At 42.6% G+C, this 18,179-nt stretch overlaps 1 protein-coding gene across 1 annotated transcript in view; it reads left to right on the plus strand.

Annotated features, from left to right (window-relative positions):
- The window catches only part of LOC132820047 (sodium- and chloride-dependent neutral and basic amino acid transporter B(0+)-like), a 117,160-nt gene extending 103,728 nt beyond the window's left edge, over positions 1-13,432 (plus strand). Inside the window, exon 13 of the mRNA XM_060831966.1 lies at positions 13,295-13,432. Coding sequence (XP_060687949.1) covers positions 13,295-13,432 — 138 coding nt within the window. The remainder of the gene's footprint in view (positions 1-13,294) is intronic.
- Positions 13,433-18,179: the final 4,747 nt, after the last annotated feature.

Here is an 18,179-nt window from a genome sequence, read left to right on the forward strand (position 1 = left end):
GGGAGATGATGACCTGATGATATAATCGCTGGATTGTTAACCCAGGTACTGCCTTAGGGATCCAGGCTCGAATCCCATCATGGCAAATGGTGCAATTTGAATCATAAAATCTCTGCAATGTGGAAGCGGGCCATTTGGCCCAACGAGTGCACACCAACTCTTTGATGAGCATCCTACCCAGACCCAGACCCCTACCCTATCCCCGTAATCATGCATTTCCCATGCCTAACCAGCCTAGCCTGCACATCCGTGGACATTATAGAGGAAATTAGCACGGCCAGTCCAACCAAGCTGCATAACTTTGGACTGTGGGAGGAAACTGGAGCACCTGGAGGAAACCCATACAGACATGGGGAGAATGTGCAAAATCCACACAGACAGCCACCTGAGGCTGGATTTGAACCCAGGTCCGTGGTGCTGTGAGGCAACATTGCTCACCACTGAATCACTGTGCTGCCCCGTTTTATTGAATTCAATAAAAATCTAGAATTAAGAGTCCAATTATGACCTTGAATCAATGTCAATGATTGAAAAAACCCTCTGGTTTGCTAATGTCCTTCAGGGAAAGAAACTGCTATCCTTACCTGGTCTGGACAACATGTGACTCTGGACACATAGCAGTATGGTTGACTCTTAACTGCTCTCTGGGATGGACGATAAATTCTACTGAGCCAGTGGCATCCTCATCCCATGGAGGAATAGAAACTGTTCCGAATATTCCAGCCATGGTCTCACTAGTGCCTTGAACATTTATAACAAAGCTTACCTATTTTTGTATTCTGTTTGCTTTGAAATAAAGGCCAACTATCCATTTTCCTTCCCTCATACCCATAAAATTTAAAGGCCAGGCTTTTCAGATTTATGCACAAGGAACCCCAAATCCTTCTGTGCTGCAGCTTTCTGCAGTCTTTTCAGTCAAATAATATTCAACTCCTCTATTCCTCCCGCCAAAGTGTATTACTCACATTTTTCCACTTTATATTCTACCTGGCTAGTTTTTGTTCTTTCACATAACCTGTTGTATCTCTCAATAGAATCTTTGTGTCATCCTCACCAAATGCCCTCCCACCTATTTTTGTGATCTGGAAACTTGGTGATTGTATATTTACTTTCTTCATTCCAGTCATAATCGAGGCCCTAGCTCTAATCTCTGTGATACAGTTACAGGTTGCCATCCTGAAAATGTCCCCACTTTGGGTGGCACAGTGGCCCAGTGGTTAGCACTGCTACCTCACAATAATTCTGTGTTGTTTTGTATCTTGAGGACCACAATAGCACAGAATTACTGAGCTGAAACCAATAGCTGAGTTCTGTAGCCATGAAGATGGCCTCAACCACGATCTTGGTTACAAGTCGTACTACATGTGACCCCATTACACTGTTCTGTACCTGTAAGATCTTCCTTACTGTCCAGTTTTGACACCATCACCTTGATAACTTATTATGATCTCTCTACCTTATTTAATGTGTACAGTTTTGGATTAGTACTTGTTACTTTGGTTAGACCCTCGGCGTGTGACTCTTATACCTACCATGTTATTCCAGTCATTTGGTTTGTCTCCAGAACTACCTTATTTTTAATATTTTGTAATTATCTCTCTTCCTTAATGAATCAGATTATAGATCATCCCTTCACCTGCTATTCAGCTGTTGACACTTTATTCACACCATCTGACACTCTTGATCACCTGCAGAGACCTATTATTCAGTCTGTCAACACTCCACTCACACCACTTGTATGATATTTTGATCTCTCTGATTATAAACTCTGTGTCTGTGTGCTTCTCTTTACTTCACCTGACGAAGGGGCAGTGCTCCGAAAGCATTTGATTTCAAATAAACCTTTTGGACTATAATGTGGTGCCATGTGACTTCTGACCTTGTCCACCCAGGCCAACACTGGCAGCTCCATATGTTGTGGTTACAACTTCATTAAAAGCCCGTTAAGTATCCATACAAACACTGTCAGTCTAGAACAACCCTACAGTGTTACTTATATTGATCCCAGACATAGCAGGCAGGCAGGGGGAAGGAGTGTCCTGCCTGATGGGTAGGGATCTAAAGGTTCTACTGCATAGTGTGGTGTTGAGGTGGGATTTCTTCTTACCCCTGGATTGGTAAGATCAGGGCATGACATGACAACCTGGTCCGAGGTTGCCACCTGGATCAGTGCAATCTCAGCCATCTGGAGGAATACCCAGCAGTGAAAGAAGGAAGTCAATGATCTTCTCCACTTTGCTAGTAAGTGCTACCATGTTTGTTATCTCACCCTCACCGTAACTCTCTTGCTATACCCACCTTCCACTGAGTCTCATGCCCTACCAATCTCACTACAGCTTGCAATCTGTCCCCCTCCGCTCACTCACACCTACCCCAATCCCAGACACCATTAATCCTGCAGTCCCTCTGCACTGCTTGTTCACTCAGGATACCTCCCAGCTGCACCTACAGTAACAATTGGGACACGTCCTTTCATCTCCATTAATACCTGCCTCTGTCTCATTTCAGGAAGTAAGCAGCCCACAGTAGAGCAGAAAGACTCAAGCCAGGTGGTGGGCTGACCTTCATTCAGTTCCTAACCCCTTACGTGGAGTAAACACTAATGTTGACCACCCTGAGCAGCTGGTTGCCCATGTCTAAGCACATGGAATTGGTATCAGAGACTGCCCATGACTTACTGTGCCAGCACCCCATTACACCCTCCTTGATTTGACAGAGTCCTGTTGACAACCACAACAAGATTCCTTCCTTTGTGTCTGCACTAAATGGCAAGGAGCGACTGGAATAATATCCCTGGCTGAGGTAGCAAACACACAAAGGCAAAAGGCAAGGCAAGGGAGAGGTGTTGTGAGCATCCAGGCCAGCTCAGAATGAGTGAGAATTGGGACAGCAAGTGACCAGCCTGGAGATGCAGCCTGGGTTCATGCTCTTGGGTGTGCTGGCCGAGGCATTACAATGATAGTCACTGGGGCAGACTGTGGTGCAGTACTGAAGTGTAGAAATTTTCTGAGATGGCCCAGCAAGATATTAGAGACTGGCACATATCAGATCCAATACCATGAATGTAAAGTGTATGTGGCTGGCATCCTTGGAGTATTCTCTGAGACCTCAGTGCCTAATATTTAGGTCATTTGGAGCAGGTAACAAGCTGAATTCACGAGATCCCCACTCTAATCTCCAGGTCAAGTTTTCTCAATGTTGAGCTTGTTAGGTGAGTTTAAGATAGGAAGCTGAATATTAGTTAGGCGTGTTGTACCATTAGCTTGCTGCTTAATAGGGAATAATCCCATTAATTAGGAACTCATCACTGCTGAGTGACAGATTCAGCTCATTGCTTACTGAAAGAATAAAAAAAAATATGGTCTTCCCGACATCAGAATTGCTACAGTTCTCATCCAATTCTCGAATAAACCTTGCCAAGCTCACATCATCCAGATCCCGACAAGATACTGCTGTCGATCTTCTATCAGCTCACCAATTCACTATCCATGGTCATACTGTACACCCAGCACAATGGGCTCTCAGGTTATTAAGGAGCCTCATGTGTGGTACTATATCAAATGTTTGAGCTGATCCAATATAACTGGATTTCTTTAGGAATCCAGCAGCACCCACATGCTACAGTTGCAACATATCACCTAAGTGGTCATCTCTATTGCATTTAACTCAATGGTGTATTTTATAAGTTTTAATTAATTACACTTATACCCCTGTTCTTTACATTGGAAACACCCCACTCTTTACCCTTCATTGGTTTCTATCAGTATTAATCGTATCCCTAACAAGTGATTTGTAATAAGATTAGAGAAAATTAGCCTATTTTTGCTGTTGTTCACATGTTTCTATATTTAGGGTTTGTTATGAACTCTTCACTTTCATATTTTACAAGTCCTTAGCAGAAATAGACCCATTCAGCCCCTCAAGCCTGCTCCACCATCAATACGGTCATGATTGATCTGTTTGTGTTTCAAATTCCAAGTTACCTTCATCGCCCAAGAAGAACTCATTCCAGGAAAAGCTTATGTTTCCAATTTGTGCTGGGATGGACAGACCCTTGTTCCTAAAATGGGAGAGAAAGATCAATCAGTTGGTGACAAGAATCAATTTCCTTATCCTGTTTGAAATCTGGAGCAATCCCTTCTCTGGGTTAACCTGTTCATCAGTGCCACCCTGTACAAGATGAACTTCAACAGTAAACAAGCTGCCCTAAAGACAGGACAGAGTGAGTGATGGTGTCTCTCTTCTTCCTTGTTGTTCACAGGGACAAACAGATTCATCAAGGACATTGAGATGATGATTGGGGAAAGGACTTGGCTCTTCTGGCTGTGGTGGAGAATGTGTTGGATTCTGATCTCTCCGTGTTTGCTGGTGGTAAGAAGCTGTTACACATTATTTTGATTTAAACTGAAAATACCCAATCTCTCATTCTGTTTCTGATTTAGTTTTGTATCTTATCCACATTCAGGCAGTCTTAATCTGGTCCTTGACAACATTTGCCCCACTAAGATATGGATCTGTTGAATACCCTGTCTGGTCAGGAGCACTGGGCTGGTGTATGACCATCTTCTGTATTATGTGGATCCCCATCATGGCTGTGGTGAGAGTTGTCCAAGCTGAGGGCCCCACCTTGTGGCAGGTGAGGGACGCTTTGAAATCTTTTAAAGATTAAGGAACAGAGAACATAAAATTAGGTTTTGGATCATGATAGATGCAATGCAAAGCATATTGTTTCAAAGTCAAAATGTCTTTTTGTTGTCCTTTCACTTATGCTCAGTTCAGTCCACCGTGATACCATCTTGGTTCAGGCACTAAAGCTGGAGTGGACTGGAAGTAGTATCTGTGAATGTTTGAATATACAACTAAAAGAAAGTGGATCGGTTAGCTCAGTTGGTTGGATGGGTGAGTTGGTGATGCTGAGTGATGCCAATCCCTGTACCAGCTGAGGTTACTGTGATGAACTCTCCTTCTGGAACTCTCCCCTTGATCCTCAGGTTAAACCACCATCAATCACCTCGCTCTCTGTTGAGAGAGCAGCCCTGTGATCTGATAGGACTATGGTTATTTCAATGTTACAAAAAAACATAATTTATCACATTTATGCAATTAAATCAAAGATAGGTTTTAAAATAATAAAAGAATTGCACTATTGGAACACATCACAAATATGAACATATCAGTGTGTTGCAATACCTTGGAAAATGCAGGTCACCTTAATTTAACAAATATAAACAAAAGGTCCACTAAACTCTATATTTTGTATTTCAGTCATGGATCACAGATTGTTAGGTTGATTTCATTAAATTCTCAATCAATTCATACACTATTTATGCACCTTACAAAGTTGGAGTTTGGACTGTTTCAAAACTATCTCTCAGTTTCAGAATGGTGTCTTCTGCATTGCAGATCTTTACGTTTGTCTGGTTGTAATAACAAGTAGTGGCATTAGGTGGTGGGATTCAGTAGTTTTCGAATAAAGTCCACGTGGAACATTTCCTGGTTTCAGTACAGGTTTGTCAAGATCAATCTCACATTTTGTTTCTTCATGCTTTCAATGAGAGAAAAGGCAGGGAGACAGTGAGTTTTGAGGAAGGAATTCCAAAGTCCCGTAATTCAGCAACTGAGGGGCCATCTACTAATGGTCAAACTATTTAAACAGCAAGGGTTCAAAATGCTTGATTTAGACAACCACACATGTCACAGAGATTTCCAGGAAAGGGTGAGCCAAGACCATGGAAAGATTTGGAAACAAGCAGGAGAATGTTAAACTTGAGTACTTACTTAAGCAGGAGCCAATATGAATTAGTGAGAAAGGAATGATCGATGATCAGGACTTGATGTAATTAAGAGCACAGATTTGAATTATTAAGTTCACAGAGGGTCGGATTTGGGAGGTCAGCTGAGTTGTTACTTGAATAGGAGAAAGTGAGGACTGCAGATGCTGGAGGTCAGAGTCAAGAGTGTGGTGCTGGAAAAGCACAGCTGGTCAGGCAGCATCCAAGGAGCAGAGAATTAATGTTTCGGGCTAAAGCCGTGATGAAGGGCTTTAGCCAAAAATGTCGATTCTCCTGCTCCTTGGATGCTGCCTGACCTGCTGTGCTTTTCCAACATCAAACTCTCGATTTGCTATTTGAATAGCCAAGTGCCAATGGCATGACTGCATGGGTGTGGATTTTTGCAACAGAGGATTTCTGTAACTACAGAGGAATCGAATCAGATTATGCAGGCAAAAATATATGGTTTTAGTGGTGTTATGAAAATGTTGTCAGAAGCTCATTTCAGCATCAAATACAGATCAAAACAAATCGTCACAAGTAGGGTGATAAAGAAAGTTTATGGCGTACTTGCCGTTATTGCTCAGGGAACTGAGTACAAGAATCAGGAGGTCATGTTACAGCTTTATAAGACTTTGCTTAGGCTGCATGACGACTATTGCGTTTAATTCTAGTCGCCACATTACAAGAAGGATGTGGAGGCTTTGGAGAGGGTGTAGAAGAGGTTTACCAGGATGAGGCTTGGATTAGAGGGTATGAGCTCTAAGGAGAGGCTAGAAAAACTCAGGTTGTTTTCTCTGGAGCGGCTGATAGAAGCCTACAAAATTATGAGATGGATAGATAGGGTTGACAGTCAGAATCTTTTTCCCCCCCACAGTTCAAAAATACTAAGAGAAGCATTTAAGGTGAGAGGGCAAAAGTTCAAAGGAGATGTGAGGGGCAAGTTTTTTTACACAAAGAGTGTCAGGAGTCTGGAACAGGCTGCCGGGGTGGGGGTGGAGGCAGATATGATAAAGGCATTTAGGAACTTTTAATTAAAGACATGAATATGCAAGGAATGAAGGGATGTGAACCAATGGCAGGCAGAAGAAAATAGTTTAATTTTGCATCATGTTCGGTACAATATTGTGGACTGAAGGATTAGTGTCTGTACCGTACTGTTCTATATAAGACCAAGGTTATGATTTGTCTGTCTCAACTACACAAAGTTCACAGAATCTGAGTTGTTATGGTGCAGAAAGAAGCCATTCAGCCCATCATGCCTGTACCAGCCCTCTGAATGCGCAGAAGGCCTTAGTATTATTCCCCCGGCTTTTTCCCATAACCCTGGACATTATTCCCATTTCAGTGATTATCCAGCGCTGTCTCTAGTACACCGAATGATTCTGCAATAAAAGATCAAAACAATGGCACTTTTAAAAGGAGGATGACAGACAAAGGCAGTGACCACAGGGTCAGAGAAAGACTGACCCTGCTGTCTGACACAGCAGTGAATCTGCACTATCACTGCTTTTGCTGTTTGAGTTCATGTATCTCTGGACATTAGAGTGCATTTAGGAAAATTTAACAAACAGTGAAATTCACAGCTGACCTTAGAGGAACCTGTGTGGGTGAGCTCACAGCACAGGAACAGACATGTGCATAGTTTGTACTTGTAATCTTGCTGTAAATCTACAGTAGTGAATAGAGTGGATTCTTTCTTAATTATATCTTTTATTGAGATCGGTCTGTTGATTAAATTTTAAAAATATAAACCATAGGTACTAAGTTAGCATGGAGCAGTGTTTTTTTTAAGAGCAAAAAGATGGTGCTATTTTCTGGGTCTGTAGATTGTGAAGGAGCAACGATGACCTTTAGTTGAGTGAGGTGCTCTTCCTATCAGATGTGGGAGTTTAGGGAGCATTTCCATGTTACTGATGGTTACTTCTGCAGGAAGTGTCTTTGATTGTGAATCCTATCAGATCGCATGGTTCGGTTGGACCAGCAGTTAGAGGCAATAAGGAATTTACAAGAGCTAGGGAATATGACGGGTGGCAGTTATAGGAAGCGAGAAAAGCCGCAGAAACATTCAGGTAGATGGGTTAACTCCAGGAAAATTAGGATGGGTAGGCAGGTAGTACAGGAGTCTTCTGTGGCTGTCCCCATCTCACACAAGTATGCTGTTTTGGAAAATGTAGGGGGTGATGGACTTTCCGGGGAATGTAGCACGAACAGCCAAATTTCTGGTCCGGAGACTGGTTCTCAATGTAATGAGGGGTACGTCAGGTTCCAAGAGATCAATTGTGAGAGGGGACTTTCTAGTCAGAGGCATAGACAGACACTTCTGGGGCCAACAGTGAAAAATCAGAATGGTGTGTTGCCAGGATCAAGGATATGTTGGAGAGAGTGCCGAATGTTCTCAAGGGGGAGAGGGACCAGCAGGAGGTCATTGTACACTTTGGAACTAATGATATAGGAAGGGAAAAGGATGAGATTCTAAAGGGACAATATAGAAGCTTAGGCAGGAATTCAAGAGGAGGTTCTCTAGGGTAGCAATATGTGGAATAACCCTGGTACTACAAGCTAATGAGGGTATGAATAGAAGGAAAGAGCAGATGAATGTGTGGCTGAGGAGATAGTGCAGGGGAGAAGGGTTTACATTAATGGATCAATGAAATCTCTTCTGGGGTAGAAGTGACCTCCACAAGAAGGATGGATTGCACCTGAATTGGAAGGGGATGAATATACTGGCAGGGAAAATTGCTCGAGCTGCTCAGGAGGATTTAAACTAGTAAGGTGTGGGGGGGGGGTGGGGGGGGGGGGGTGGGGTGGAATAGTGGGACCCAGGGAAATAGTGAAGAAAAAGATCAATTTGAGATTGGTTGGGAAAGGTAACTAGTTAAAGCAGGCAAGAACAAAGCAGAAAACAACTACAGGTTGGACTGATAAATTAAACTGTAATTATTTCAATTCAAGAGAGCTAACGGGGAAGGCATGGTTAGGAATATCGGACTGGGATGTCATTGCAATTACAGAGATGTGGCTCAGAGATGGACAGGATTGGCAGCTTAATGTTCCAGGATACAAATCCTATAGGAAGGATAGAAAGGGGGGCAAGAGAGGAGGGGGAGTGGCATTTTTGATAAAGGATAGCATAACTGCTCTACTGAGGCAGGATATTCCTGGGAGTACATCCAGGGACGTTATTTGGGAGGAATTGAGAAATAAGAAACGGATGATCACCTTATTGGGATTGTATTATAAACCCCACCAATAGTCAGTGGGAAATTAAGAAACAAATTTGTAAGGAGATCTCAGCTATCTGTAAGAATAATAGAGTTGGTATGGTAGGGGATTTTAACTTAGACTGGGACTGCCATCGTATCAAGGGTTTTGATGGAGAGGAATTTGTTAAGTGTGCTGAAAAAAATCTTCTGATTCAGTATGTGGATGTACTGACTAGAGAGGTGCAAAACTTGACTTACTCTTGGGAAATAAGGCAGGGCAGGTGACTGAGGTGTCAGTGGGGGAGCACTTTGGGGCCAGCGACCATAATTCTATTCGTTTTAAAATAGTGATAGAAAAGAATAGACTGAATCTAAAAGTTGAAGTTCGAAATTGGAGAAAGGCCAATTTTGATGGTATTAGGCAAGAACTTTCAAAAGCTGATCGCGGGCAGATGTTTGCAGGTAAAGGTACAGCTGGAAAATGGGAAGTCTTCAGAAATGAGATAATGAGAATCCAGAAATAGTATATTCCCGTTAGGGTGAAAAGAAAGGTTGGTAGGTATAGGGAATGTTGATGACTACAGATGTTAAGGTTTTGGTTATGAAGAAGAAGAAAGCATATGTCAGGTATTGACAGCAGAGTTCGAAGGAATCCTTAGAGTATAGAGGCAGTAGGAGTATACTTAAGAGGGAAATCAGAAGGGCAAAAAGGGACATGAGATAGCAATGGCAAATAGGTTTAAGAAAAATCCAAAGGGATTTTATAAATACATTGAGGACAAAAGTGTAACTAGGGAGAGAATAGAGCCCCTCAATGATCAGCAAGGAGGCCTGTGTGTGGAGCTGCAGGAGATGGGGAAGATACTAAACAAGTATTTTACATCAGTGTTTACTGTGAAGAAGGACATGGAAGATATAGAATGTAGGGAAATAGATGGTGACATCTTGAAAAATGTCCATATTGAAGAAGAGGTGGTACTGGATGTCTTGAAATGCATAAAAGTGGATAAATTCCCAGGATCTAATCAAGTCTACCTAAGAACTCTGTGGGAAGCTAGAGAAATGATTGCTGAGATATTTGTATCATCGATAGTCACAGGTGAGGTGCTGGAAGACTGGAGGTTGGCTAACGTGGTGCCACTATTTAAGAAAGGTGGTAAGGACAAGCCACGGAACTATATTTCAGAGAGCCTGACATCGGTGGTGGGCAAGTTGTTGGAGGGAATCCTGAGGGACAGGATTTATATGTATTTGGAAAGGCAAGTACTGATTAGGGATAATTATAATGGCTTTGTGCGTGGGAAATCATGTCTCACAAACTTGATTGAGTTTTTTTGAAGAAGTAACAAAGCAGATTGATGAGGGCAGAGCGGTGGACGTGATCTATATGGACTTCAATAATGTGTTCAACAAGGTTCCTCATGGAATACTGATTAGCAAGGTTAGATCTCGTGGAATACAGGGAGAACTAGCTATTTGGATACGGAACTGGCTCAAAGGTAGAAGACAGAGGGTGGTGATGGAGAGTTGCTTTTCAGACTGGAGGCCTGTGACCAATGGTGTGCCACAAGGATCGGTGCATTTTGTCATTTATGTTTTGGTAAGGCAAATCAGAGCAGGACTTGTACACTTGTTGGGAAGGTCGTGGGGGAGTGGGGGTGGGGGGGGGGTGTGTTTGCTGAACAAAGAGACCTTGAGGTACAGGTTCATAGTTCCTTGGACGTGGAGTCACAATTAGATAGGATAGTGAAGAAGGTGTCTTGAATGCTTTCCTTTATTGGTCACAGCATTGAAATAGGAGTTGGGAGGCCATGTTGTGGCTGCCCAGGACATTAGTTAGGCCACTTTTGGAATATCATATGCAATTCTGGTTTCCCTCCTATTGGAAGGATGTTGTGAAACTTGAAAGGGTTCAGAAAAAAATTACTATGATGTTGCCAGGGTTGGAGGATTGAGTTTCAGGGAGAGGCTGAATAGGCTGGGGCTGTTTTCCCTGGAGCGTTGGAGGCTGAAGGGTGACCTTCTCGAGATTTATAAAATCATGAGGGGCTTGGATAGGGTAAATAGACAAGGTCTTTTCCCTGGAGTGGGAGAGTCCAGAACTAGACAGCACAGGTTTAGGGTGAGAGGGGAAAAATTTAAAAGGGATGTAAGGGGTAACTTTTTCATGCGGAGGGTAATCCGTATTTTGAATGAGCTGCCAGAGGAAGTGGCAGAGGCTGGTACAATTGCAACATTTAAAAGGCATCTGGATGTGTCTATGATTAGGAAGGGTTTTGAGGGAAATGGGCCAAATGCCGGCAAATGGGACTAGATTAGGTTGGGATATCTGACCAGCATGGACGATTGGACTGAAGGGTCTGTTTCTGTGCTGTACATCTCTATGACTCTATTTGCTACTTTTGCAAATCAATCAAAACATCAAGGTCTAAACAGCACAGATTTAATGAGATTGAGCTAATTGTTCCTGTTTGCTCTGCCCAGACCTCTCATTATTTTGTGAACTTTAGTGAAATCCCCCTCAGCCTCTTCCTCTCCATGGCGTGAAATTCCACATTCTCTAATCAAAACCTGGCAGTTAATTGTCAATCAGCATTAGTGGGTGCATTCTCCACGGCAACATCTCTGCCAATCAGAATTCATTTAGCAACCAATCAATAGTCTCCTTTCAGATGACAGAATTTACTTTTCACCTTGAATTGGTTGGGATTCTTGCAAAATGTCCCAATAAATGCAGGACAAAAGGATTTGACAAAATGTGTCTTTTCTCAACAATACATCTAAAGGATTATTTGATAAACTATTCTGTAACCCTTATCATTAATGCTCGTCAGTCTACATCATTTGCTTCTCTGCAAGTATTTCTAATGTAAACAGTGTTCGGTTTTCGGGTTTTGCCCAATTCACCAAGAATTTCTGTTTTTCGTTTCTTAATTCAGCTTACACTGTGGTATCTCTTCCCAATGAAAAGCTGCTCTGTGACATCATTACAGGATACTAAACCCCTAATGCAATGGTTAGGAGGTTGGTCTTTGAGGTTGTTGTAAACAGCAAGTTCTTACAGTCCTGCACTAGTAGGCAGGAGGGCCCATACAGTCTCCTCGTTTGCCATCCCATGCTTGTGTCCGGCCTACAACATTATAAGGTGTACGCAAAGCCTAGAGCATCAGTTAATATTCCCCTGCAATTGTGGGTTTGCGTGGTAAGGGGAGAACAGGAAGGCTCAGAAAAGGAGATGGCTGACTCTATCAATGAGACCAGCTCAAAGTCCCAGCCTATCCAGATATTCATTGCATTCCTGACCTTGCTGTTGAGTCTCTCCCTACTCTCCCTGGACCTTCGCTCCCATTTCCTGTCATGTGACCTCACTACTGGCTCCCCCTGTGGAACTCCAGCACTTTGATTCTGGAGGTTGCTTCTGGTGCCAGCAGTGACCATTACTCCCTGTGGCACTGCTGGTCAGTCAGATTGGCAGGCAGTTTTGTTCAAGGAAAATGCACAAAATGGAGGATAAAAATCCCATATCCAACCATTTGATGCTCTGAGCAGCTTGAAGTGACTCTGGCACAGCCATAACCTGTACGGATATATTCCCCACCAAGTCTTCGGGTTGTCGGACAGGAAACCTTGCTATCCGAAAAATCCTGGTCATTGTCTTTATAATTTGTAGGTTAATTGACTGGCTACTGGTGCTCATGTTTCCCGTCTTCCACCTTAAGTGAATCCATGCTTCTCCATAGCACTGTGGCTTAAACCACACCAGGCCTTGTTCATCTGCCAGCCCTGTCCTTGTTGATCACTATGAGACGCTAATCCAACATCACACTTTTAAAATTTTCACCCCTGTATCATTGAGCAAATCCTCTCTCTCGTACCCTCCTCCAACTGTGTGAACCATCAAAATACCTGCACTCCTACAATTCTGACATTTGTTGCAACACTCACCATTTCACTCACTCTCCCATTGGTAACTGTGCATTCAGCAGGGTTAACCTTAAACATTGGAATTGCCTCCCTAAACCTCTTCATCTCACCATGTCTCTGACCTTTAACATTTAATGAATTGCACTAAGGTCATTGCATCAAACTGATTGTCTGTGAAAAGTCCATTTCTTTCAGTGTGTCTCACTGCCAGTGCACAACAGGATCAATTGAAGTGTCTGGATGAAAGTATAATCTTTGTCATGAAATATTGTTTGCTATAGTGTGAATTATCAGGTGTCGGAATAATCTGATTGGGAACCAGATTTCTTTTCCACTTAACAGTGGGTGAAAATCCAACAGAAATGATCAAACATTTTACATTTCCATTCACAGAAAATATCTGCTGCTTGCACATCAGCTCCTGATTGGGGTCCCTACTTGGAACAACACAGAGGGGAAAGATACAGGAAGAAGCCTGACTCTACAGAAGACCCAAACTGTGTGCACCTTCTGGTCATTCCTGAGAAGTAACAACGCAAAGGAAAATTCCTGTTCAATTGGTAAACATTGGTCCTGAAATTCCACAGCCATTCTGGAGTACAATCAGTGTCACTTCATTGAGTGCTCCCTTGATCAGTCAGCACCTCAGCCAAGACCCAGGGATAAGATTTGCTGAAGTTTCCTGTGCCCACTGTAAACATGGGCATCAATTTGGGGCAGGATGGGGCTGCTGAGAATTACTGAGCATTCAAGTTCCTGCATCATGAGTGTTCAGTCATGTTCCTCCCTGCGTCCTGGTGATAATACACAGGATTCCAGTCTCTGTACATTGTGGACATTAGCTCCTGCTCTCACAGCCCCCACTTACAGTCTGCACTGCCTGGGTTCAAAATGATATTAGTCATAGAAGGTGCAGAAAGGGTTAATGCTGAGGATTGCATTAAGAATGGCCATATCAATATCATCATTCTGATTTGGGTGGAAGAATAGTAGCTTGATTAATAAAACCTACCACTGAAATCCTCTTTACAGTCTCTGTGACAATGTCTACCATATCAGTGGAATATGTACCTATTGCTAACATGTAATAAATGACACATTGGTTAAGACAAAGGCCTGTGCTTGTTGGAGGACCAAGTGTTTTTCCTCGACCACACTTGATAAAATGAGCCCTGCAAATCCCTGCCAGGAAGGATATGTTGGCAGTGAACCTGCCTTGATGGTTTGATAGTATGAGCAATCTCTAACATGATGAGCAGTGGTGCAGGTTCCGGTGAGCTTTGAAGGTATCTTCAGGTATAACTTTAAGATGATAAACGCATCGCAATTTTTGACAAGACAAAATCAACAGAGTGAGATTCATCTGGTAGAACACATTAAAGTGATTGGGATTGTCTTTAACCCCACATGCAGCTCTGAAGAGAATGGGAAATGTCTACTGGGCAGCACGGTGGTTCAGTGGCTAGCATTGCTGCCTCACGGCGCCAGGGACCCGGGTTCAATTCCTGCCTTGGGCAACTGTCTGTGTGGAGTTTGCACATTTTCCCTGTGTCTGCATGGGTTTCCTCCGGGTGCTCCGGTTTCCTCTCACAGTCCAAAGATGTGCAGGTTAGGAGAATTGGCCTTGCTAAATTGCCAGTAGTGTGAGGTGCATTAGTCAGGGGTGAATGTAGGGGAATGGGTCTGGGTGGGTTTCTCTTTGGAGGGTCAGTGTGGACTTGTTGGGCCGAAGGGCCTGTTTCCACACCGTAGTGAATTTAATCCAATCTAAAAGAAGGGGGACCCATTCATTACACTTGCAAACAAGGTGTGAATCATCTATTTTGACAACATAAGCATGAGAAAATCCTCCTGCACAGCTATACACAGTAGCAGCTTTGTTATACAGCAACATACAAGGCGGCACGGTGGCACAGTGGTTAGCACTGCTGCCTCACAGCGCCAGAAACCCGGGTTCAATTCCCACCTCAGGTGACTGACTGTGAGGAGTTTGCACATTCTCCCCGTGTCTGCGTGGGTTTCCTCCGGGTGCTCCGGTTTCCTCCCACAATCCAAAGATGTGCAGGTCAGGTGAATTGGCCATGCTAAATTGCCCATAGTGTTAGGTAAGGGCCAAATGTAGGGGTATGGGTGGGTTTCGCTTCGGCGGGTCGGTGTGGACTTGTTGGGCCGAAGGGCCTGTTTCCACACTGTAAGTAATCTAATCTAAAAAAAATACAAATCCTTTGAGACATTGAGATTTTGTATCATTAAATGAAAAGGAAGCTAAATAATCATATGAGGAAGACAAGGCAGCAGTAATAGTACTGTCAGCAAGATGTCATTTCAGAAATGGGCCAAATAGTACATAAAATTGGCACCTTGCCAATAACTGTTCTTAAGATATTGATTTTGCCTCCAAACTAGATACTTAATCAGAAACCGAACAAATATACTTTTATATTCAATGATCTAATGTACCAAGTTGCTCATAAAAGTTGCATCAGATACACTTGATGAAATTCTGCAAGGTTTTAAAAATCACTGTCCAACAAATTAAATTCTTGAAAACACAATATTTATCAGGTGTTCAGCTTCCAGAGAAATCTATGAGTAATTTATTTAGTGATCTCTACATAGTAGTGGAAAAATATGACTATGAAGCCTTGAAATCACCCTTCATTGGAGATAGAATTATTGATGGATTACTGGTAAGTCTTTTTCAGTTTTGTTGTGGTCCAAAGAAAATTTTCAAGAAAGCCATTTAGATGGTGAGAGAAGCAAAAATCTGGAAGCAAAACAGATCAACATAAGACAGGAGGATCAACCTTACCACAAGATGTCAGCAGATTCTCTTCAGCTCCTGTGGTTCAAAAATCCTAAAGACAGTAGAATAACCAGTAGAGATTTGGCCAGACAGCAGATACTAGGAGTGAATGTCAATGCATTGGAGAAAGCAAACTTCACAGGCACAGACAGTATCCTCTTCCTACTTTTCCCTTTGAGCATTTTAGTCCTAAGAACTATATCTGACTTCTTCTTGAATACACTGAATGGTTTGATTTCAATCACTGTCAGTGGCAAAGAATTCCACAGGCTCACCACTCTCTGAGTGAAGAAGTTTCTCTTCATCTAATTCCTAAATGACCTCGTCTGTATTCTCAGATTGTGAGCCCTGGTTCTGGATTTCTTGGTCATTGGGAACATCCTTCCTGAATTTACCCTGTCTAATCCTGTTAGCATTTTATAGGTTTCTATCAGATATCCACTCAGCCTTCTAAACGATGGTGAATATAGTCCTAATCAATCCACTTTCTCTTCATATATCAGTCCTGTCATCCCAGGAATAGTCTAGTTGCAGTCTTTGTTGCAGTCCCTCCATAATTATTCCAGCAATCCATGAATCAGTCTATGAACCCATCCGTCTATGAATACATCTATGAATTCACCTGTCATTGAATCTGACCATCCAATCATGAATCCAACCAACTGTCTACCAAGTCCATCTGCCTGGAAATTTGGCCCACTTTCTGAGAATCAATCAGTACATTATTTCATGCACCTATCTGCGAATCCATCCTTAAATCTGTGTTTCCCTCCATGAATCTAGCTGGCGATCCATCCACACCTTTGTGAATCTTTCCATCTGTATATCTGCCCATAAATCCATCACATCATTGTTCTGTCTGTATGTGAATTCATCCATCGATCTGTTCATCTGTGACACTATCCATCCATGAATCTACCCATGAATCCATCCCTCATCCCATACAGTTTTGATGTGGACGGTCAAACTACCAGTTTATCTGACTGGCTTAGCAGAAACCACCCTATCACACAACTGAAACCGGGCTGTTTGAGCCCTTTTTACATATGCAGTTTTGACTTCTGATATCAATTGCTGTTTTACAAGAACTGTAATTCCAAACTTTAGCAGTGAAAAAGCCTTCTCTCCATCTCTATCTCTCCCAAAAGTCTCTTATTCAGAAAAACAAATTGCAGACTTAGTCAGCCATGGTGGACTAATTCTCTGAGCATGCCAAATACCACTGCACTCTTAATTGCCATCCACCTGTATCCCAACTCAGAAAAAGAATTGCAGTAAGATTAACCAAATGAAGATTCCCAATTTGGTTCTTGACCAATTGGACTCTAAGTCATGTGAACTAATACCAATGTAATAACTTTTCATGAAATTCAATTTGCAACTATTTTTCTTTCTCTATCCTTCTTCACTGTATTTGTGTGTGTGAATGAAGTAGCAGAGTTTGTTCCTCCATGTTTTGCATGTTTATTAATAAACCCCATCTTAAAGATTTTGCTTTGGGTTTATTTCCAAGATTGAAACTCAAAAAATAAAGGTACAGTTTGGGCAGCGTGTTGTGGCTTACTTCAAAACTGGACAAAAAGGGAAATCATTACCTCAAACGATACCTGTCTCCAAATCAAGAGGGGAAAAGCAACCATAATTTTAATTCACCCCCATTCCTCCATAACCTTTTGATCTTCAAGTTTTCCATTTATTTAGTGTACACTCACATGCACACAGCATACTTCTCCCGACTGCCTCTTCTGACAGCTCACTCACCCCATTCTCACAAGCTTGGATCCTGCTCTCCTTGGATCATTGGATTGGATCATACCCTCTGACCATCTCCCCATTCAGGGTCCTCCTTGCCAATTTATTCCCAAAGAGTTAATCACTCTGGCAAATCCCTGCTGGGTCACTTAGCACAAAACTGGCCATTCACAAGCAGCCGTGTTGCTTCTTCTGTTCTATATCAGTACCCCTTACATTACTGCCCATTTACTCTATGACCTCCTCAAAACTTTCTACAAGTTTGGTCAAACAAACTTTTCCCTTTGACATTCAAGCCAACTATTCATAGCTACTCTATATGTCCTGCTCTTCTTTCTCTACTAAGGATTCCATTATTTATTCTTGCACTGATGCAAATGGATTGATTTATCATTGCTTGAAAGGGGTCAGGAAAGATTTACAAGAATGTTGCCAGGGTTGGAGGGTTTGAGCTATAGGGAAAGGCTGAATAGGCTGGGGCTGCTTTTCCTGGAGTGTCAAAGGCGGAGGGGTGACCTTCTAGAGATTTATAAAATTACGAGGGGCATGGATAGGATAAATAGGCAAAGTCTTTTCTCTGGGTTGAGGGAGTTCACGACTAGAGGGCATAGGTTTAGGGTGAGAGGGAAAAGATATAAAAGGGACCTAAGGGACAACTTTTCACACGGAGGATGGTGTGGGTATGGAATGAGCTGCCAGAGGTAGTGGTGGAGGTGGATA

The sequence above is a fragment of the Hemiscyllium ocellatum genome, chromosome 11, assembly GCF_020745735.1.
Source record: "Hemiscyllium ocellatum isolate sHemOce1 chromosome 11, sHemOce1.pat.X.cur, whole genome shotgun sequence".
Lineage (NCBI taxonomy): Eukaryota > Metazoa > Chordata > Chondrichthyes > Orectolobiformes > Hemiscylliidae > Hemiscyllium > Hemiscyllium ocellatum.